At 53.8% G+C, this 23,459-nt stretch overlaps 1 protein-coding gene across 4 annotated transcripts in view; it reads left to right on the forward strand.

Annotated features, from left to right (window-relative positions):
* ECE1 (endothelin converting enzyme 1) overlaps window positions 1–23,459 on the forward strand; it is a 122,488-nt gene that overhangs the window by 77,789 nt on the left and 21,240 nt on the right. For all 4 annotated transcript variants that reach the window (XM_081574735.1, XM_081574736.1, XM_081574733.1 and 1 more), the window contains exons 5-9: window positions 10,201–10,322; window positions 11,435–11,581; window positions 13,393–13,458; window positions 14,568–14,759; window positions 22,076–22,218. In XM_081574735.1, the coding sequence (XP_081430861.1) occupies window positions 10,201–10,322; window positions 11,435–11,581; window positions 13,393–13,458; window positions 14,568–14,759; window positions 22,076–22,218 (670 nt within the window). The remainder of the gene's footprint in view (window positions 1–10,200; window positions 10,323–11,434; window positions 11,582–13,392; window positions 13,459–14,567; window positions 14,760–22,075; window positions 22,219–23,459) is intronic.

Raw genomic sequence — 23,459 nt, forward strand, 5'->3', positions numbered from 1 at the left:
ACCTTGGATCTCGGCTGAGACTCAGCCCATCCCCGCACCCCGTCCTGCCCCCACAGCGGTGGCCTCCAGTCTTTTCATCCCCGCTGTCCCTGAGGGCGGGAGCTGCACTGAGCTGGCATGCAACAGCCAAGACCTTGCATTCAAGCCCCTGACCCTGGGTCAGGGCCTGGTGGGATCGGGAGCCCCGGCAGGCTAGCCAATCAGGTGCGGCCTTAGACAAGTGGCCCGCCATCTCTACAATTTAGTTTCACTATCTGTAAACGGTGGATGATGGTGTTGCCTGACACTCACGGTTACTGCGGGTATCATCTCACGTGTGATGGGTTAGAGTGCTTGGCACAGAGCCTGGCACCCAGTAGGTGCTCAGCAGAACTGCCCTCCTCAGTGGGGGTGGGCGAGTTCCAGGTCAGCCCCCTCCCTACGGCCTGTCTGACTACAGAGGGCTGCCCCGCCTGCTTCAGCCCTTCACCTATGAAGTGGGAACTGGCTCAGAGTACTGGCAGGGGTGTTCTAAGGGTTCGTGGGCTGGTCAAAGAGAGACTAATTATTGCTTGTATTATTTCTTTTTAAAAAAATGCAATCAGAGTGTGGTTGCGTTCCACTGCTGTATAAGGTCCACTGCACAGAGCAGGGAATCAGCTGCATGAGCACGTGTATCCCCTCCCACTTAGGTCTCCACCGCGCATCACGGGCGAGTTCCCTGTGCGACACGGTAGGCTCTCCTCAGTCGACTGTTTACTATATAGGATCAGTAGTGTCTGTGTCAGTCCCAGTCTCACAATTTATCCCACGCCTCCACTTTCCCCACTGGCATCCATCGGTCTGTTCTCTACATCTGTGACTCTCTACTTTGTAAATAAGATTATTTATACCAGCTTTTTCAGATTCTATACATACGTGTTAATATACGGTGTTTGTTTTTCTCTTATAGAAACTCTGATAGAGCCTCTTATCAGAAGGAGGTATGAAAGTGTTAGTCACTCAGTCATGTCCGACTCTGCAATCCCATAGCCAGGCTCCTCTGTCCATGGAATTCTCCAGACAAGAATACTAGAGGGGGTAGCCATCCCCTTCTCCAGGGGATCTTCTCAATCCAGGGATCGAACCCCAGTCTCCCGCGTCGCAGGCAGATTCTTTGTCATCTGAGCCCCCAGGGAAGCCCCGAGGAGGTATGGGTGCATCCATGACCATGCTGCGTCATTTACTTGTATTATTTTCTTCAAGCCATGGAGTATATGCCCATTTTACAGATGTGATTCACAAATACGAAGGAAATGGATCTCCTAGGAAATGGTGGAGCTGGGGCCTCAGACCTGTCTTCTTTCTCTACTGATTCTGCTGTGCACAGAGGTCACGGAGCAGCCCACAAGTATGGTCTGTCCTGCCGTCTCTTTTCCCTGACGGCTGCTTGATTTTGTTCTCCAGGCCAGGGCAGACCTGGCCCGGGCCCAGTGAGCAAGTAGCCAGGGTCCCCTCATGTCACTGCGACCGGGAGCTTCCCCGCGAGGTGTACCCTGGCATCCCTTCCCCCCAGGCTCACTCTTGAAAACCAGTCTGGAAACGGCCCCTCCCCTGTGGGCCTTGATACCTGGGACTCTTGATACCCAGAAATTCCCGAAGGGCCAGGAAGCAGGTGAGCGAAATATGCAGAAGCGTGTGGGCCCGTGCATTCTTGGGCTGCAGGTCAGGCTGGTTTCAGCTCCCCCCAAACAAAGGAGTCAGCCAGCAGGCCCTAGGAGGGATTGGATACACAGGGTGCCTGGCTGGGCAGGCTGGCCTGGGTGGGGGCGGCTTCTCTGGGAGGAGAAAGATAACTCCGAGGCTGGTGAGGATTGTTATCAGCTGGCCGGTCAGGACAGCTGTTGCCATCAGCTTGCCCCATGACCTTGGGCAAGCCGCTTCTTTCTGTGAACAGCGGGTTTGCTCTGGAAATCCAGGGAGATCTATAGCAGGTGGGTTAAGCTGGGCCAAGTGCCACCGTGGCATGTCCTGGCAGCCTGCTGGCTAGAGGGGCGACCTCAGCCGCATGAGACTCAGGTGCCTCAGCCGAAAGACCCTCTGCCATCCATACATGCTGCCGGTGGGGGCTCCCCTCATAGGCTTTGGGGAGACTGGAGTGTGTCCTCACTTCATCAGGGGAAAGATACGGCTGGACCCATCACCCCTTAGGCCGGGCCTCGCCTTAGGCACAGGCTATTCTGCCATCTAGAATACCTTCCCCACCCCCTCCCAGTCCTGCAAGACTCTGTCAAACCTGCTTCTCCCGTTATGCCTTCTGTGGTTACCGAAGGGCCTCTCCAGGCTTGAGCTACAATTATATTTTGTGTACTTGTCATGTTTACTGTATTTTATATTCTAAGATGAATCATGCAAAAAAAAAAATAATTGGTGCCTACTTGTAACAGTTCAAGTAATGCAGATCCCATAAAGCCCAAGTTAATGGCTTCCCTTTCTTCTACTCCTGACCAGATACAGGCCGAATCATCCCAGTGGCATCAAATCTGTCTGTGTCAGGGACTTGGCAGTTAATCATGTCGCCCTGTGACATCTCTTCTATTGTTATTTTGTTTTCTCCTTCCAGTATTTACTGTCTAATGTAGTTTCACCATCCTGTGCACATTGGAAACTCTGTGGACAAGATCTGCATGTGAAACGCCTTCTGTCCTATGTCATTCCTGCAGCAGCGGGCCCTTCTTTTTCTTTGATGTTTGGGGTGGGGGGTGGTTAGATGGATTGATTTTTTCAATCAGTCCTTTATTTATTTTTGCTGGCGCTGGGTCTGGTTGTGGTGAGCAGGGGCTCCTCTCCTTGCCGGGTGTGGACTTCTCATTGCGGTGGCTTCTCCTGTTGCAGAGCTTGGGCTCTAGGTGCTCCAACTCAGTAGTTGTGGTGCACAGGCTTAGTTCCTCTGTGTGTGCATGCGTGCTAAGTCACTTCAGTTGTGTGATTCATTGTGACCCTATAGACTGTAGCCCGACTGGCTCCTCTGTCCGTGGGGTTTCTCCACGCAAGAATACTGGAGTGGGTGGCCATGCCCTCCTCCAGGGGATCTTCCTGACCCAGGGATCGAACCCGCGTCTCTTATGTCTCCCGCATTGGCAGGCAGGTTCTTTACCACTAGCGTCACCTGGGAAGCCCTGTTTGCTCTGTGGCATGTGGGATCTTCCCACTCAGGGCTGACCCTGTGTCCCCTGCATTGGCAGGCAGATTCTTCACCGCTGGATTACCAGGAAAGTCCCTAGATGGATTGAGTGATGAGTTGATCCAAAGAAGGGAGTGGGTGTCCAGGGCTTCTTAGGGGCGGCTGGATTGCTCCAGACCTCCCTCCGGTGTTCCAGGCCAACCTGCAGGAGGGGAAAGGGAGGGCAAGAGGGCGTAGGCCTCTGCTCTGGCCTCAGCCACTCACTGGTGTGACCTTGGACCAGTTACCCAGCCTTTCGCTTATAAATTGGCACCTACTGTGGAAGCGGCTGTGACAAGATACACATACACAGCCACACCCACACACAGGAAGCTGTGTTTTCCAAGAGGCTTGAAAATGCGTGGGTTCACATTCCAGCGTGCCGCCCATCACCTCTGCCTTCCTAGGCGAGTTCCTTCACCTCCCCGGACCTCGTTTTCCTTCTGTGTGTAATGGGGTGACCGTATCCCCCGCAGAGTGTCCATATGGCGATGAAAAGACCCCAGCGCATGGCCTAACCTGTGGTGCGTCCGCAGTAAACGGGAATGGTCTTGTCATGATTCTTGTTCTTCTGTAGAAAAGGGAACCTCCTTATCAGCTTCCCCTTACCCTCGCCGGATGGGGCTCCTGAGGCCTGTGACTGTCAGAGCTGCATCTGTGGTTTTATCTAAAACAGACGCCGGTCCTGCCCTGACGTGGAGTCGGGGCCCCATGCACCCCTGGCCGGCCAGTCTGGCTGCAGCACGGTGAGGGGTGCCCCGGAATCTTGGGACCCCCATCTCTGCAGCTGCCCAGTGTCTGTTTCCTCCCCGGGAGTGCTGTGGGAAAGGGTGTTCCAACAAAAACTTCCAGAGGAAGAAGTGGGCCGATTAAATGGGATGCTCTCTTTCCTCTCTGGGACTTTGGGGAAGTGACAGAGGAAGTTTCTGGAATTTGGGGTCCCTGGAAGGAAGTACCCAGGCAGTTGGAAGTCCTATTGTCTGGTCCTGGGCTGCCAAATTATTTCCAGACCACTGGGGTCCTGGTAGTGCCACCATTTTCAAAATATGGCCCCCTTCTGGGTCCTGGGGCCTTCCCTGGTGGCTCAGTGGTTAGAAGAGAAAAACAAAAAATATCCACTTGCCAGTGCAGGAGACTCAGGAGACGTGAGTTCAATCCCTGGGCTGGGAGGATCCCCTGGAGGAGGAGATGGTAAACCACTCCAGTACTCTTGCCTGGGAAATCCCATGGACAGAGGAGCCTGGCCGGCTACAGTCCACGGGGTGGCAAAAGTCGGATATGACTCAGTGACTGAGCACGCACACTGGGTCCTAGACACTGCCCAGCCCCCTCCTCCTGGGCCGCTCTCTACTTCTGGGAAGTAAACACGGTCTGGGGTGCCTTAAAGGAAACCAAGCTTTTCCTCAGCAGAAAATCAGCTGTGCCTGACTTCACCCTGAAACCGAGCCTCCTCCCTCAGGCCCAAGTGATGGACGCCTTTGTCTGTGGAGCTCCCAGACACACCTTCCCTCGTTCGACAATTACATACTGTCCGCAGACTGTGTGGCAGCTTCGCTAGGTGCCCGGGGTCGTGTAAGGAATTTAACAGTCTTTCTTTGTGGAATTTACATTCCCACAGGGGAGACAGACAGTCAACAAATTAATGAGTTAATACATGACATGGTTGTGAAGACTTCAGCTCAGTTCAGTTCAGTCGCTCAGTCGTGTCCAACTCTTGGCGACCCCATGGACTGCTGCAATGCCAGGCCTCCCTGTCCATCACCAACTCCTGGAGCTTGCTTAAACTCATGTCCATTGAGTCGGTGATGCCATCCAACCATCTCATCCTCTGTTGTCTCCTTCTCCTCCTGCCTTCAATCTTTCCCAGCATCAGGGTCTTTTCAAATGAGTCAGCTCTTTGCATCAGGTGCCCAAAGTATTGGAGCTTCAGCATCAGTCCTTCCAATGAATATTCAGGACTGATTTCCTTTAGGATGGACTGGTTGGATCTGCTTGCAGTCCAAGCGACTCTCAAGAGTCTTCTCCAACACCACAGTTCAAAAGCATCAATTCTTTGGCACTTAGTCTAGCTCTCACATCCATACATGACTACTGGAAAAACCATAGCTTTGACTAGACGGACCTTTGTTGGCAAAGTAATGTCTCTGCTTTTTAATATACTGTCTAGGTTGCTCATAACTTTTCTTCCAAGCAGCAAGTGTCTTTTAATTTCATGGCTGCAGTCACCATCTGTAGTGATTTTGGAGCCCCCCCCAAAAATAAAGTCTGTCACTGTTTCCCCATCTATTTGCCATGAAATGATGAGACCAGATGCCATGATCTTAGTTTTCTAAATGTTGAGTTTTAAGCCAACTTTTTCACTCTCCCCTTTCACTTTCATCAAGAGAGTCTTTAGTTCTTCACTTTCTGCCATAAGTGTGGTGTCATCTGCATATCTGAAGTTATTGATATTTCTCCCAGCAATCTTGATTCCAGCTTGTGCTTCATCCAGCCCAGCGTTTCTCATGATGTATTCTGCACATAAGTTAAATAAGCAGGGTGATAACTTACAGCCTTGACGTACTCCTTTCCCGATTTGGCCTTGAAAAAGAATCAAGTAGGAGACAGGACCGGAGAAGGGAGAGGTCATTGTAGCCGTGGTGATCAGGAAGGATGGGCCTGTGGAGGAGGGGCCCCTTTAGCAGAAGCTTGAATTAAGAGAGAGAACAGACCACAAGGATGTGAGGGGAAGAGTGTGGCCAGCAGGAGGAACGGTGAGCACGGTGGCCCTGGGGTAGGAGCGTGGGATCAAGAAGGAGGGAACAGAAGACAGGCTCGAGCTGGAGGCTGGCAGGTGGCAAGGCCCAGATCATTCAGGGCAGTGTTTCCCAACCTTTTTAATGACTGCTCCCTCCCTAAAATTTTAATCCCACAGATATACTGTGTGCTTGTTTCTGTGCTGTTATTGTGGCTTAGTCACTCACTAAGTTGTGTCCGACTCTTTTGCGACCCCGTGGTCTATAACCTGCCAGGCTCCTCTGTCTATGGAATTTCCTAGGCAAGAGTACTGGAGTGGATTGCCATTTCCTTCTCCGGGAGATCTTCCCAGCCCAGGGATCAAACCCGCATCTCCTGCATTGGCAGGTGGATTCGTTACCACTGAACCACCAGGGAAGCCCTGTATGTATTCATAAAATAAGATGTTTTATGGGACTTTCCAGGTGGTCCAGTGGTTAAGACCTTGCCTTCTAGTGCAGGGGTGTGTGGCTCCAATCCCTGGTTAGGGAGCGAAGATCCCACATGCCTCACGGCCAAAAAAATCAAAAACATAAAGCAGAAGGAATATTGTAAAAATTCAACAAAGGAAAAAAAAATAGTCCACATTTTTAAAAACTTTAAAAAAATGACTGTACTTCCACTGCAGAGGGCACAGGATTGATCCCTGGTCAGGGAACTATGATTCCGCACGCTGCTTGGCACAGCAAAGAATAAAAAAGAATAAGATGTTTCCGCTATTCAAGAATTAATTTTCTCCCCCCTTTAGGAGCAATATTGCCACCATTGAGAATGCATGCTATGGGGCCTCTAGGCAATGTTAAGGAATGTGTATACTCCTGTGCCTCTGAGCTAAAAGTATTCAAGACAGCAGCTCTGTAAACTGCCCCCAGGATTCCTCATGGATGTCTGATAGATCTCAAATGTAAAATATCTGAAACCCGAAGTGCTTGTTCCCCTCCCTGAACCTGCCTTCCACCCCCCACTTCTGTAGCTCAGCACCTCCTGGCTCAGGCCGGGGAAATCTGGCAGCATCTTCACTCCTGTTTCCTCTCACGTTCCCCACACTGGCTCCTCGGTCCTTCTCTCTGCCACCCTGGCCGCCCCCCCGCCATCGCTCCATTGCTGCCCGGTCTGTTGCAGCGAGCTCCCAGCTGGCCGTCTCACTCCGGCTCCTGTCCCGCAAGGAGCCTGCAGGGTCGCAGGTGCCCTTGAGTGAGGAGGAAGGAGAAGAGGTGGAAAAGACGCCATGGGTGGTCCTGACGGGCACAGGAGCCAGGCAGGAGGGTGGGGGGTGGTGGAGGAGCTTGGCCTGCTCCCGGGGCTCTGGCCCCGGCCAGCGTGGGCAGATGCTGGGGACGGCACGTGCTCAGTCTCCGAGGGACTCATCGTCTCTCCCTCCCTGCCCACCCTGCCTCCTTTCCTCCCCTTGCCAGTCTCCACTGGGCCCTGGCCTCAGCACCCTCTCGGGTCCCAGATACAACATCTTCCTCATCAGACGCAGACTCTGGGCTCCATTCTTTCTGCACCCATCACTGAGGACCGCCGTGTACCCGCCCAGTGCTGGGGGAACAGGGGGCACTTGGCCATGGACTGGTGGGTGAGGCCGCCAAGCACCACGTCCACAGTCGCTCCACGTCCATAGTCGCTCCGCGTCCAGCTCATCCTTCCTTCCCAGAGCTCCAGCACGGAGTTCCCGGGCCTCCCCCGCCATCCCCTTCCAAGCCCCTGGACTTTCTCCTCGTAGCATCACCCCACATGTAATCGGATGTCTTGTGTTGACCACGTTGTTGTCCATCTGGCCTGTCAAGCTGCGGGCCTCACGCCGGCAGACCTGTGGGTCCCGAGTTGCCCAGTGCCTCCTCCGCACCCAGCTCGGCAGCCCCCAAACCGTTGGAACTTAGTAAACGTTTGTGGGGAAAATGAGCCGAGGTTGACTGCGGGGGTGTGGAGCCAGGAGGAAGGAAGTTTGAAGCATGGGGCAGGTCGAGGCATTCCGCCTCCTCCCAGCCATCATTCAGGGTTGTATTCGATGGCTCTGCCTGTAACGAGCACAGCCAGGCTGTTCCTTGGGAGCCTTTATTTGGGCCTCTTATCTCGGTGGCCTTGGAGTCATGGAGGAGGGAGATGCTAGGCCCTTCTGTGGGCCAGAGCACATAGAACATGCCTCCCCTGACGCTGGCCTGGCATTTCAAGGTCACGGCCAGAGCCAGCTGAGGGCAGTGGGATGCTGGCTGCTTCTGGGGTCTGGTGAGCAGTGATGGTTCTTCAACAGCCTAGCTGCTGGGCAATGTTTCCACAGAAACGAGGCTCCTGGGAGGCAGTGGGAACCCCCACTTTGCATTCCCCGATGTTCTGCTTGAAGAGTCTGGGGAGCCGGGCAGCTCTCACCACATCTGCCCACCCTCCGTGCCCCTAGAAGGCTCTTCTCACGCTCCAGGAGAGCCCGGGGGCGCTCAGGTGTCCCCTGGGCTCAGCAGTGGTTCCCATTGACCTCTGGGGCTGTGTGTACCCTCCGCAGCCCCTCAGCACGCCCCCGGACCTCCGTCTCCATACCTCCCTTCAAACTCCCGTCACCTGTTCAGGGCTGTCTCTTTGACTGCGGCCAGACGAGGGGCTGGCGTTCTCTGCCAGTGGTGCCCGTGACGCTGTTTATGGTGAGAATTGGAGGGCAGGGGCGCACTCGGGAGAAGGGCTGGGAAAGCTGATTAGACGGGTCAGGAAATGACTCCCGCCCTTGTGAAACAGGCTCCGCCAAACATTTCTTCTCTCCCAGGCCCTTTTACGCTTCCTCGCTTTGCCTCATCCTGTCCAACCGCCCCCCCGCCCCTAACAACCAGACTGAATACCCTTTCCCTTCATTTCTGCCTGGTGAGTAACTTTTTGTCTTTCAGAACCAGCTCAAACAGTAGAACATCCTCTGTAGACCCCCCTCCCAGCTCCCTCCTGGTCCCTCCCCACTCCACCAAAGGGTGTGACCTTTCTGTAGGTGCAGAACCATTTGCACTAGTGAACGCACTACGCTGTCTTGAGGTCGCATCTTTGCATGCCTGAGTCACCATTAGACCGTGAGCTCCCGAGAGGCAAGAGCGGGTCTCACTCATGTCCGTAAAACCTCGTGCCCAACCTGGTACCTGTAGATGCTCAGCATTGAGGCCCTTCATGAATCTCTTAGGAGAAGCCTCATAGGCAGGGTGGCCTCTGAGAGGCCTTGGAAGCTGAGTGGGGTGTGACAGTGTCTGATGCAGAAGGCCCGGGGGAGATTTTTCTTTATGTGTTTCCTTGTTTAGTATTTGTGTTTATTTGTATTTATTCCTTTGAAAGGAAGCTCCATGAGGACAGGGGCATTGTCTTTTGTGTCCCCAAAGCTGGCACAGAGCCTGGCATAGAATTAGCAACTAGTACCTGCTTTGTGAATGAATGGATAAAGTTCTGCCAAAGGAGTCTTCATGGAGGAAGTGGGGTGTGGGGAGTCTCTCCAGGAAGCAAAGGGAGGGGTTTCAGGTCCAGGAGGAATGAGTAGGGAGTGCCCTGGGGGAGCCAGATGAACAGAGGGGGGCAGGGCCCTGAGACAGACACAGACACCCCCCCCCCCCGTCACCTGCAGTGGGGGTGGACAGGACCCTACCCCTGCTTGGGCACATGCAGGAGCCTGGTTCTCAGCAGGTGGCATCGGGACCAGGGCCCCAGGGGCAAGGAGAGGGGCCAGGGGCTCCCGGGGGTCCCCGGGTGAGGCACTGAGATGCTGCTCGTGGGGGTGGGAAGGGACATGGCAAAGGGCCTCTGTGTCAACTCGAGGTCAGACGAAGCTTCCCAGCCCCTCTGAGGATGGGCCCCAAAAGCCAACCTGTAATGAGTGAGGCCTTTAAAGCACAGCCCAAGTCCAGTCTTGATCACAAGAGAGGTTCTCGGGAATCTGGAAAAAACCCAAGACAGGCGTCTGTCCCGCACACCAGGTGGGGGTGTGTGCCACGTGCTGGCCGGCAGGGAAGCCGACTGTCATCTGCCGTCTAGGGACAGGTCTGAGAAGGCGTCCAGCGGAGGCAGAGAAGCACGGGCTCCTCTCTGCGTGTGGCCGGCGGAAGTGAGGAACCCTCCAGCGTGCCGGCCGCGGAGGTCGCGTCTCTGCTCTGACCGGGCTCCTCGCCTGCACTCACAGGCCCCTCCACCAGCCCTTTCCACAGCTGAGGACACCCGACCTCTCCCCAGGCCGCCCAGCATGGGGATGGGGGTGTGCCGTCAACCGCTGTCCTTTGTCATTCCAGAAAACTCCACGGCCAGCGTGAGCGAGGCAGAGAGGAAGGCCCAGGTGTACTACCGAGCCTGCATGAACGAAACCAGGATTGAGGAGCTCAAGGCCAAACCCTTGATGGAGCTCATCGAGAAGGTGGACCCTGCCCCCTGCCCCCTGCCCCAACCCCTGCCCCCTGCCCCAACCCCTGGCTTCCACCGCCGGGGCCCAGCCATCTCACACCTCACCCAGCTGGATCGTAGAGTCTGCTGACGTGTGTCAGGCTGTCTGAGTGAGTGTGTGTGCACACGTGTGCGTGCATCTCTACATCAGTGAGGGTGTCTGTCACGTGTGTGTGTGTGTGTGTGTGTGTGTTTGTGTGTCTGGGCATCTGTGAGTGGGACAAGGGCCACGTTTACAGGGAAAATATTTCTCTTTGTTTCTCTTCCATTCCCTCGGAGGGGATGTTTGTGTGTGCGGAGGGGTGTGTCCCGGAAGGACCAGCAGAAACTCGGGGGTCAGCAGCAGATCCCTCCTGGTGAGGAGGGCCACACTGACCTGGGCCCCCTGTCCCCCTGAGCGGAATGGCCTCCCGGCACCGTCCACTCAGGCTTGGAAAGACCCTGAGGGACGCCACCCAAGGCTGGCCACACTGCCCGGTGCACACAGAAGGGTGGCCGTGGGTGTTCCCGGGGGGCCTGCTGTTCCCCAGAGGCCCCCTCCTAGGTGGGCTCCCGGGAGGCCCTGAGGCAGGGTGGGGAGCCGTGGGCACCGTGGGCTGGACAGCCCTCCCGTATGGCACAGGCGGAGAACATTAGAAAGTCCCAACTCAAAGACTCTGTTAGACCTTCAATCATCAACCTTGTCAACAGTATGGACCCATTTTTTTTTTATATAAATTTTTATTTTAACAGTAAGTTAGAAATCTTATTTACATTAATTTCTTTGTTCTCCCAAAAGGACATCTACAATCTGGACCCATTTTTTTATGGGCACAGTGGAACTTCTGCTTTAATAGGAATTACATTCACTCAATTGATTATTCAAAAATGAACAGTTACAAGAAAAGTCAGCCACTTGGGAAGCAGGTGCCATGTTCTCGTACTCACTGGTCAGAAAGCCCCAGTGAAGACCAACCAGACCCCTTGCTTACTCCTGAGGCCCAGAGAGGTCAGAGGACTGCAGAGGGTCACACAGCACGTCTGCTGCAGAAGCAGAACCCGTGTCTGGCCTTCACCCAGCTCCCTGTCCCCTCTCCCTCCCCACAGCTCGGTGGCTGGAACATCACGGGGCCCTGGGACAAGGACAACTTCCAGGACACCCTGCAGGTGGTCACATCCCACTACCACACCTCCCCCTTCTTCTCCGTCTATGTCAGTGCCGACTCCAAGAATTCCAACAGCAACGTGATCCAGGTGGGTAGCCTGGAGGTCTAGGACGAGGACGGGCCTGACCTCCAGGCCTGATTTGCGTTTAGCAGTGGCGGGGTAGTGGGGTGCAGACCTGCCCTGGGCAACAGGCTTCTGGTTTCTGAGCTTGGTGTCTCTGGAGGCTCCCCACTGTGAGATTTAGGGCAGGAACGTTGTTAAAGGGCAGGCTTGCCCTCCTTGGGTAGGTGGGGTACCTGCAGTGCAGGTGAATTTTGGGGGTTCTGATTGGTCCCTGTGGGCCCCAGGGGTGATGGCAAGTCCTGGGCACAGCTGGAGCCACCTCCTGGTCACCCCACCTCTATCTCCAGCCTTCGTGGCTCTGCTTGGAATAGCTTTGAGTCCCACCAGAGCCTGCCCCAGAGGGTCAGCACACCCAGGGGAGCCCCAGCCCTGGCCTGCCCACTCTCAGATGCAGAAGTGAGAAACCCAAGTTTCTCCCCACGTCTACCTCTCACTCACTGTGTGACCACGGGTGAGTGCCTCAACCTCTCTGAGCTGCAGTTTCCTTATCAGTCAAATGAACTATAATAACACCTACTCCAGCTATGTCAGAGTGTGACCGAAGGCTCTGTTAGGAGCTATCAGGGATTGACCCTGCCTCCCTGCCCAGCACCCAGCGAGCCCTTCACGGGTACTGTCTCCTTGTATTCTCATCCCAGCTCTGAGGACTTGATGGTTCCCCTATCTTCCAGCTGAAGAAGCTGAGGATCAGAAAGGTTCGGTAGCTTGTCTAAGGTGACATAGCTCTGAGTGATTCTGGACTGCTCATTATCCTGGGAAGTGGTTAATTAAACAGAGAGAGTCTGCAGAGCTGTGGAGTTTAAAGAGGAGGAGGGCTCCGTCTGGCCCATGAGAAGGGCCCTGAACCCCTGCAGCTGACCTCATGCGTCTGTCCCCTCACTGAAGGGCCCGTCCCGGGGGAGGCCCCTGCTACCAGCTTGTGCTTCTGTGCGCTCCCATCCCTTTGTTGCTGTGTGCCTGCTCTCCCTGGGGCTGGTGGAGGCTGTGTGGGTGTGCGTGCACAGGTATGTGTGTGCAGGTGTGTGGGGGCAGGTGTATGTGCACAGGTATGCGTGTGCAAGTGTGTGTGCACGGGTATGCGTGTGCAAGTGTGTGTGCACAGGTATGTGAGCGCAGTTGTGTGTGCATGGGTATGCGTGTGCAGGTGTGTGTGCATGGGTATGCGTGCACAGGTATGCGTGTGCAGGTGTGCGTGCACAGGTATGCGTGGGCAGGTGTATGTGCACGGGTATGCGTGCACGGGTATGCGTGCGCAGGTGTGCATGCAAGGGGATGCGTGCGCAGGTGTGCATGTGCAGGTGTGCGTGCGTGGGTATGCGTGTGCAGGTGTGTGTGCACGGGTGTGCCTGTGCAGGTGTGTGTGCACGGGTATGCGTATGCAGGTGTGTGTGCACGGGTGTGCCTGTTCAGGTGTGCGTGCGCGGGTAGGCGTGTGCAGGTGTGCGTGCACGGGTATGCGTGTGCAGGTGTGCGTGTGCAAGTGTGCGTGTGCAGGTGTGTGCGCGGGTGTGCCTGTGCAGGTGTGCGTGCACGGGTATGCGCGTGCAGATGTGTGTGCACGGGTATGCGTGTGCAGGTGTGCGTGCACGGGTGTCTGTGTGCGGGGGTGTGCACGGGTGTGCCTGTGCAGGGTGTGCTGCACGGGTATGCGTGTGCAGGTGTGTGCGCGGGTGTGCGTGTGCAGGTGTGTGCGCGGGTGTGCGTGTGCAGGTGTGCGTGCACAGGTGTGTGTGCATGACAGCAGATTTCCCTCTCACCCGTACTTTTCTCTCCAGGTGGACCAGTCTGGCCTGGGCTTACCCTCAAGAGATTATTACCTGAACAAAACCGAGAACGAGAAGGTGGGTGTGCCTCTTCCGAGAGAGTGGCCCCTACCCAGCCCACCTCTCTCCATGGTTTGTCCCCCTTGGTGACCCCTCAGTATCGACACCTCTGCAGGTCTTTGAAGCTAGAGAAGCATACAGGGGTCCCTTAGCTAGCAGTCTTTGGCCGGGGGAGGGGCATCACTTGTCCGCATTGTAGTGAGGCTCTTCCACGGATCGCCCTGTGGGCACAGTTGGCAGGGGACAGGTATCATCTGTCCCCATTCCAGAGAGAGGCAGATCTAGCGGCCACTACCTCTGGCTTTCCTGGTAACCCTGCAGGTCCTGAAGGTCTCTAAACGTCATTCCCCTCAGCTGTCATATGCGTATTATTTTTCCCTGGCCTGTTTCGGAGGAGGAAATAAGGCTCAGAGATGCCAAGTGACCTGCTCAAGGTCACACAGCTGATCGTCAGCGGTGAGGCTGAGATTCTCATCTAGATCCGCTGACTCCAAACCGCCTACTTTCCCCTCGCTCCCCCCGACTGCCTCCTGTGATGTCCCAGGGAGACGTGGCCTGAGGTTCGTCGTCTGTCCATTCACTATTCTACTCGCTTGGATTGCACGGGTGTGTACTAAGTGCCCGATGCTGGGGAGACAGTGGTCCACGAGGCCAGCCTGCTTCCCGTCCCATGGGGCTTCGAGTCTAGGACAGGAGGCAGATGTTAAATAACTCACCACCAAATTCGAGGCATAATGAGCAACTGTGCTAAGGGAAGGGCAAGCTGAGAAGGTAACCTGAGGCTCTAATTCAGATCTGGGGAGCTGGCAGAGCGGAGTGGTTTGGAAGCAGTGTGTTCCAAGACGAGAACAGAGCGATGGCCCCTCTGGTGGCTTTCGTGTGATGAGCGTCCCAGAGGGAGTATAGGCCAGGACAGCAGAGACCGACCCACGTGGGGCCCTGGGTGGGCCTTATCCTGGGGGCCATGGGGAACCAGTGAAGGGGTATGCTGCCAAAACCATTCCTGAAGCTAGTTTCCTGGCTAAAACCCCCAGCTCCCTGGCTGCCTGCCCAGGGCTGCCCTGACTGCCCCCCACCAGCTTGTCCAGTGGGCACCGCTGATGGAACTGGGGGGCTGGGTCCTGCAGGTGCTGACAGGATACCTGAACTACATGGTCCAGCTGGGGAAGCTGCTGGGCGGAGGGGCCGAGGACACCATCCGGCCCCAGATGCAGCAGATCCTGGACTTTGAGACAGCGCTGGCCAACATCACCATCCCCCAGGAGAAGCGCCGGGACGAGGAACTCATCTACCACAAAGTGACGGCGGCCGAGCTGCAGGTAGCCGAGCTGGCTGACGTGGAGGCTGGGGCGGCCACAGAGTTCAGGATGGAGGGCACTGGGCTGGGGGCATGGACACCTTCTTCACCGGAACAACCCCATGAAGCACAGGGGTGGTTGTTAGCGCCAATTCACAGATGACACTGAGGCTCAGAGAGGTGGAGTTGCTGGCTGAAGGTCACACAGCCAGTGACGCCAAAGCTGGTCTCTTGCTGTACACCAGGCTGCTTTTCTGAAACCGTAGTTAGCCGAGGAGACTGTGCTCATGACAATATTGAATCATACTGATTGAGCGTGTCCATTCTCTCAAGCTCCTTGAGCCTGGCACGTAGCAAATAAACACAGCAAATAAATCTGATGTCACCTCCCTTATACCAAGTCAGGAGGTTAGGTGACGTGCTCAAGGCCTCCAGGCTTCTAAGTGGCAGGGGAGCTGGCACCTGGATTCAGGCTTGGCTCACTGGAGCTCTGCTCTTGACCATGACCCCTGCAACCTCCTGGAGCTGGAGCAGGGTTGAGGTCAGCACTGGCTCTCTACTGGGTGTAACCCATCTGAGAAGCCACCGTCTCCTCTGTAGATCAGTTCAGTTCAGTCACTCAGTCGTGTCCTACTCTTTGCGACCCCATGGACTGCAGCACACCAGGCCTCCCTGTCTATCACCAACTCCTGGAGTTTACTCAAACTTATATCCATTGAGTCAGCAATGCCATCTAACCATCTCATCCTCTGTCATCCCCTTCTCCTCTTGCCTTCAGTCTTTCCCAGCATCAGAGTCTTTTCAAATGAGTCAGTTCTTTGCATCAGGTGGCCAAAGTATTAGAGTTTCAGCTTCAACATCAGTCTTTCCAATGAATATTCAGGACTGATTTCCTCTAGGATGGACTGGTTGGATCTCCTTGCAGTCCAAGGGACTTTCAAGAGTCTTCTCCAACACCACAGTTCAAAAGCATCAATTTTTTGGCACTCAGCTTTCTTTACAGGCCAGCTCTCACATCCATACATGACCACTGGAAAAACCATAGCCTTGACGGGACGGACCTTTGTTGACAAAGTAATGTCTCTGCTTTTTAATATGCTGCCTAGGTTGGTCATAACTTTTCTTCCAAGGAGCAAGCATCTTTTAATTTCATGGCTGCAGTCACCATCTGCAAGTGATTTTGGAGCACAAAAAAATAGATCTATCACTGTTTCCACTGTTTCCCCATCTATTTCCCATGAAGTGATGGGACCAGATGCCATGATCTTAGTTTTCTGAATGTTGAGCTTTAAGCTAGCTTTTTCATTCTCGTCTTTTACCTTCATCAAGAGGCTCTTCAGTTCCTCTTCGCTTTCTGCCATAGGGTGGTGTCATCTGCATATCTGAGGTTATTGATAACTTCTCCCGGCAATCTTGAGTCCTCTGTAGATCAGCCTCTACCAAAGTCTGCCCCCTGGTGACTGCTTGGGACTTGCAGGTGATGAACTGGCCTCAGTTCCTTCTTTCCTCTTTTCATATTTATTGTTTGTATTTACTTACTTGGCTGCACGTGGTCTCTTTAGTTGTGGCTTGCAAACTCTTCGTGGAAGCACGTGGGATCTAGTTCCCTGACCAGGGGCGGAACCTGGATCCCCTGCACTGAGAGCATGGAGTCTTCACCACTGGCTGCTGCTAAGTCGCTTCAGTCGTGTCCGACTCTGTGCGACCCCATAGACAGCAGCCCATCAGGCTCCGCCGTCCCTGGGATTCTCCAGGCAAGAATACTGGAGTGGGTTGCCATTTCCTTGTCCAGTGCGTGAAAGGGAAAAGTGAAAGTGAAGTCGCTCAGTCGTGTCTGACTCTTTCCCCAGGTCCTTCTTTCTGGTTCATGGCATGTAGGCCTTCCCTCTAGGCCCCAGGGTCACAGAGGAGTCATCAGAAAGGCCTCGATCAATCTTCCTGTTTCCTGCCATCGCTTGGCTCCCCCCTGGGAAGGATGTCCAGGCCACCAAGTCCTGCCCATCCATTCGAGTTCAGCTCATTTTCTCCTTTTCGGAAGAACACCTAGACCCTTACCCCCTTTTCTGTCTCCATCTCTCCCTCCAACAAGTGTCCATAGGACCATGCTGGGGCCGTGCTTCCAGGTGAGCTGGGGACACCAGCGAGGAAACAAGCTCAATCTCATCGCCTCAAGCTTTGTGCAGAAGAGGCAGAGCCCTGGAGCCAGGGCAGGGCACAGTCAGGGAGGGTGAGTCTCACATGCGGGTGAGCGGGAGCCAGGCTGACCAGGTGTCCCAAGTGGGGACACAGCCCACACAAGCCTGGGGGTGAGGGCCAGAGAGCCCAGCCTCCTTCTGGGTGCCAGCTGCCCTTTATGTCCCCAGAGAAGCTGGCATCATGGGGAGTGGTGATGACTGGGTTGTTATAGAGATCAGAGGCCTGTGCTGGGCACCATCTGGCACTGTTTTTTCCTCTTCGAGGCCAGGAAGTCGAGGGAGATGCTGTTTGCTGATGCAACTTGATTTGGTTTGCTCCAGCTGCCCGGTTCCCAGCCCAGAGGGGCTCCGGCAGTCCCTGCCCCCCCCTACAGTGGCCACGAAGCCGGAGAGTGGCTGAGAAAGCAGTCGCCCTGGGTGCATCTGCCCCAGAGAGGCCTGCAGGCTCCACCCCCAGGTGCCCTTTCACTGTTTGAACAGGCTTCTGCTCTGTTCTTCCAAGTAGAAAGGAAAAGCTTTTCCTCCCTCCCAGCTGCGGAACTCCCCGGGTGGGGAGGGTTTTAGCAGAGGCGGCAGCCTGGAGTGGTGTTAGCAGAAGACTGCTCCAGCCCAGCCCCACCGCCCGCCTTGGGCAAGTCACATAACCCCCTCCTCCTTGAGCCTTGGTTTCCTTCCTTATAAAACGGGCTTTGCTCACTCATTCATACCTGCTGTCTTCCAGAACACAGAGACAGATGAGGGGCAGATCCTACCCTCATAAGGGGCAGTGGTTCTTGCCCACCCTTTCTTTGAAGATTATTATTTGCCTCTGTTTTTGGCTGCACTGGGTCTTCGTCCTGGTGCACCTTCTCTAGTTGCAGCTGGCAGGACTGCTCCGTCGTGGTGCATGGGCTTCTGGTTGTGGTGGCTTCTCTTGGTACAGCTCGCGGGCTCTAGAGCACAGGCTTAACAGTTGTGGCACACGGGCTTAGCTGCCCTGTGGCATGTGGGATCTTCCCGGACCAGGGAGGGAACCCGTGTCCCCTGCACTGGCAGGCAAATTCTTAACCACTTGACCACCAGGAAAGCCTGGTTCTTACCTTTAAGTTACAGAATTTTTTGAGGCCAGGTTGAAAGCTATGGAGTGTCTGCAAGGGGGTGGGTACATATTGCAAAATGATGTCTAAGTGTTTTAAGAAGTGCTGGACGCCTGAAGCCTGGTGTCCTGGATGAGAATTCGCCTGCCCTGCCCATGGGGTTGCATGATGATGAGATGAGGCAAAGGCTGAGATCTCAGACTTTGCAAACTGGCCTGCAATTTGAACATGGAACAGTCATTGTTCTTAGTATTGTTACTGCGTCATCAGTGATGACAGCCCATGTCTCCGGCCCTAAACCAATTTGACTCATTTCACCCTTGGACAGGAGAGAATGTCTTTTTGTTCCCTGGTATCTGGAAATGTAGTCTTCTTCCTACGCTTCAAGTGACTCAGGAAAAGGCACCCCAGCCTTTCACAGTGTGGTTCTAAGAAGACATGTCCGGTTCCAGGCGAGCCCCCAGCAGCAGAGTCCGAATTGAGGGCCACGAATCAAACCTCCTTCCACTGCTTCTTTAAGGGGCCTGAGGACCTTCCTATTCCTTCCTAGGACCTTCCACATCAAAAATTGACTGGGAATGAGCCCCATCCTCTGCTCTAGATTCTCTAGATGAGATGGACCTGGGAGCATGCCTTCGACCACTTTGCAAGCCTCCTTGAGCTGGGGGCTTGGTGACCAACAGGACTCTTCTTCGGCAGCAGGTGTGGAAAACAGAGCTCATCTGTGTGCCTCAAAGGCTTAGAGTCACAAGTGGAAGGTCCTGATTGGTTAAAACAACTGTCTCCGTGGGCATGGACCCAGGCACACGAGTTTTAAGTTAGGTGTTCACTAAAGCAATAATGGAGAAGGAAATGGCAACCCACTCCAGTGTTCTTGCCTGGAGAATCCCAGGGACGGTGGAGCCTGCTGGGCTGCCATCTATGGGGTCGCACAGAGTCGGACACGACTGAGGAGACTTAGCAAAGCAATAAAGAGTGAAAATGTGAAGATTTTGGTATACAGCACACACCTTATTTCAGAGTTGTGGGAATTTACCTGCACAGAACACCTGTTCTCCCTAAAAGGAACAGGCTTGTGTTAAATACATAGGGCTTTACCATCACCTGTATCTCTACCCTGATCAGAGTCCCAGTCACCAGCAATTGTATGAAGCTCTCGTTAATCGTATAAACAGTGATATTTTGTCAACTTGGCTATTCTCCCAGGGGTCTTTGCCAGCAAGTCACGCAGTCATGTGGCACTAAGTGTCACGCTCTGTTTGACCAGCTCACTTGGACACCATCACGTTTTGCAGCCACAGAAGTTTGATGGGGAGACCCAGAGGTTACTTGCTTAAGGGGCTCCTGCCAGGAAAAGAGGGTAGAATGGACAAGCTGGGGGAAAAAGAAGCTCAATTTATTGAGTAAGCTGTCCCAAGAGGCACTTGGCAGGCAGGGATTGTTGTCTCCATTGAAAGAAAGGCTGCAGAGTGATTTGAGGTCCCAGAGCTGGTTCATGGTGGGGACCCCCATCCAGGTCTCACTCAGGACATGGCTCTTCCCAGCTCATCTTGCTCCCAGGCAGGCAGGGATGTGCTGGGCACACACAGCTCTCCCCAGCTCCGTGAGTGGTTTGCAATAGGTTATGGTGGGAATACAGATCACCCCTCATCACTGAGAGCCAGTTTTTATATAATTTTTTAAAATATTTATTTATTTGGCTATGCTGGGTCTTAGTTGTGGCATGTGGGACCTACTTCCCTGACCAGGAATTGAACCCAGGCCTGCTGCATTGGGAGCATGGAGTCTTTGCCACTAGACCACCAGGAAAAAACCCCCAAGAGCCATTTGTTAAATGTTTCCCAGCTCACCACTGCCCACAGGATTGGCCCCCTTCTGTCCTTTGAGGTCCTTGCTCCCCAGCAGCTGAGCTGCCCTTTAAAACCAGAGAGACTGTCAAGTGGGAGGTTTCCATGGCTGCCTCTGTCACTGAAGGCATTATAAGTATTTATCAGCTAGTTATGGGTTCATCAGTGTAACAGGTTGAGTTCACTTTCTTAATTGATCTTCCCGTATGAAGGCCGTTTATAACGCAACTCTCACTTCCTTAATTTGTCTTTGCCCTTTGCCCATTTTCAAGGGAACAAAGAAGAGAATTTAGAATCAGTCCCAGGACCGCTCTTAGGAGACTTTGAGCAATGATTGCAATAGCTAATCAATGATTATAATAACTAACATTGATTGAGTGCTTGCTCAATGCCAGATACCATTGATATTAGAGGCATTTTTACTGTAACACAGGGTATGTAGTCCTGAAAACCTTTCTTTCTGTAAAATTACAGGACTAAAAATAACAGAACATATGGGGAAAATAGGACTAGAGCAGACCCTTTGAAAGTCGTGTAACTTGAGGACATTTTGCTAAGTGAAACAAGCCGGTCACACAAGGGCAAATAGCGCACGGTTCCGCTTACGTGAGCTGCAGAGGAGTCAGCTTCACAGACAGAGGTAGAGTGGCGGTTGTCTAGGGCTGACGGCGGGGGAGGTGTTGTTGAACAGAGTCGGTTTCAGTTTTGCAAGATGGAATCTGGGGATGGATGGTGAATGTCCTTAACGCCATAGGGTAAGATGGTAAATTTCACATTGTGTGCATTTTATCACAATTATTTAAAATGTAGCATGACTTTGTAATCAAAACACTCCCAAGACGGTAATTGGAACCTTGAGAGAGAGCTTGGCACGGCTGGAGGCTGCCTAGGGGGTGGAATGGCGCTCCCGGCTGTGGACAGCGAGACCCTGCAGACAGACGGACTGGAGCTCTGTGCGAGCGGGCTGCCGTTCGGCGGGCCCCGGGGCGAGTGCAGCACTCTGGGAGCTGAGTCATGCAAAGCAGGCAGGTGCCTCTGTGGGGACAGGGCCCTGAGTGCAGATGCTCCTTTTAAATTTTCTTTAAATAGAGCCGCCCGGCTTCCCGTGTGTGCCTCGGCTGAGCCGAGGGCTCTCCCTTTCTTACTGAGGTTAACATCCTGCACTTGCTTTTCCAGCTCCCATGCCTAAGAATTCCCCTGTAGACCAAAGCACTCTGCGTGCTCCTTGGCCATCATTCTGGTAATTGCCAATCATGTAGAGGACCGATCGTATAGAAGCTGATGAATGTTACAGAAGCACTTGTTGAGTTGAACAGACGAGGTTAAGTTGTTTAATCCCTGCATTAACCCTGTGGGATGGTTTCTATGAAGACAAGCCTCACTTTTCAGAGATCCTGAGACACAGAAAGGGAGGTGTTAGTCGCTCAGTCGTGTCTGACTCTATGGACTATAGCCCGCCACGAGCTCCTCTGTCCATGGGATTCTCCAGGCAAGAACACTGGAGTGGGTTGCCATGCCCTCCTCCAGGGGATCTTCCCGACTCCAGGATCAAACCTGGGTCTCCTGCTTTGCAGGCAGATTCTTTACCATCTGAGCCACCAGGGAAGCCGAAGAATACTGGAGTAGGTTGCCATGTGCTTCTCCAGGGAATCTTTCTGACCCCGGGATCGAACCTGGGTCTCCCGCTTTGCGGGTGGATTCTTTACCATCTGAGCCACCAGGGAAGCCCTTGAGGCACAGGGGGCTTCATCAACTTACTTGAGATCACACAGCTAGTAACTGTAAGAGCCCAGGCAGTTTGGCTCCAGGTTTGGCACACCCCCGTGACACACCCCTCTGAGGCTCAGTGTCTTCATCAATAAAGTGGGGATAATGGTACCTGCCACCTCGGCCTGTCGGGCAGTCTGGCCAAGAGGTGGCTCCTGGCGTTGGAGCAGCCTGACAGCTGCTGCTTCTGTCCCCGTGCCTCCTCTTCTTCCATTTCAAGCTGCAGTTCGGTGTTTGGCGCCTTGTATGAATCCTTCTATGTACAGGGACTCTGACAGCAGTCAGCCAGCCTAGGCTTGACGTCTGCCCAGTGCACCGTCAGCCAGCGCCCGACTCTTCTGCTTTGTCGGTGGGTGGGAAGAGGGGGGCTCCTTCTTCAGAAGAGCGACCAGGGGACCTGGGCTCTGAAGAGAGGAGGTCCATCCAGAGTCACCCTGTCCGCTTCCCTTCCAGACCTTGGCGCCCGCCATCAACTGGCTGCCCTTCCTCAACACCATCTTCTACCCCGTGGAGATCAATGAATCAGAGCCTATTGTCATCTACGACAAAGAATACCTGAGCAAGGTCTCCACCCTCATCAACAACACAGACAAATGGTAAGGGCGCCCAGCGGTCTGGGACGGGCCCACGAAGGCAGCCTTGAGGTCGCACACGGCCCGTCTGCTCAGCCAGGATAGGGACACGCTGACCCGGGAAATCGGCCCACGGGCTGGCCTTTTTTTAATATTTATTTGGCTGTGCTGGTTCTTTGTTGCAGCACTCAGGAGCTTTTAGTGGCAGTATGTGACATTGACTTCCCCAGCCAGGGTTCGAACCAGCGCCCCTGCATTGGGAGTACAGAGTCTTAGCCACTGGGCCACTGGGGAAGTCCCCTGGGCTGGCTTTTCTGAGAGGCTGCAGGACACCCTGACTCCTCCACCGGCCCACTTGGTAGCCTGGGGCACGTTTCTTTCCCTTTATCAGCTTCATCTTCCTCATCCATGAAATGAAGATACAAATAGCACTTACCACACAGGGTTGTTGTGAGAATTGAGTGAAACAATTGGTGTGAAGTATGCGAACACAATGCCTGACCCCAAATGGGACTCAGTAAATGTTTGCTAATACTTCTAGTTAATATTTATGATTGCTTTTTATTTTAAAGATTTGTTGTAGGGGATTCCCTGATGATCAATGGTTAGGACTCTGGGCTTCCACGGCAGGGTCCCAGGTTCAACCCCTAGTCAGGGAGCAAAGATCCCACAATCCTTGTGGTACGGCCAAATAAAAAGGACATGATGTAGAAAAAATTTTAAACTACAGGGAAAAACAACAAAAATTAAAATTACCCAGAGTGCTCATGTTGATCTTCTGGGGGGTGTGTGTGTGTGTGTGTGTGTTTGTAGAGAGAAGCGTGGATATGTAAGTGAGAGAGAGAGAGATGGATGTTCTAATACATGGTTCCTCTTTATCCCCATCATTGTGACCACATGGATAGTTTGCCTTTCCTTGACATTTATCATAAACATTTCCCCATGTCAACCCAGGCCCTCTGCATGTCTCATTTTTCATAACTCCATGATAGTCCATCGAGTATAAATATGAGTATTTATTCACCATTCCCTATTGTCAGACATTTAGACTGGTTCCAGTTTAAGGCTGGATGTTCATTAGAGTGGACACCCTGTGTGTGTGAAGGTGACTGGCCTACAAAGGTGATATCAGCCCCTGATGATTCTCTGTGCTCTGGGGGCGGGGGCAGTGAGAGCCCCAATTCATGGAGACCTTGGCCTGGCTGGTCAGAGCGTCCTTTTCTGCCCATCCAATTCTTAGGCCCCTTTTCCCATTTCTGGCCTTC

The sequence above is a fragment of the Giraffa tippelskirchi genome, chromosome 3 (assembly GCF_054371585.1).
Source record: "Giraffa tippelskirchi isolate mGirTip1 chromosome 3, T2T-mGirTip1v1.2.pri, whole genome shotgun sequence".
Taxonomy (NCBI): domain Eukaryota; kingdom Metazoa; phylum Chordata; class Mammalia; order Artiodactyla; family Giraffidae; genus Giraffa; species Giraffa tippelskirchi.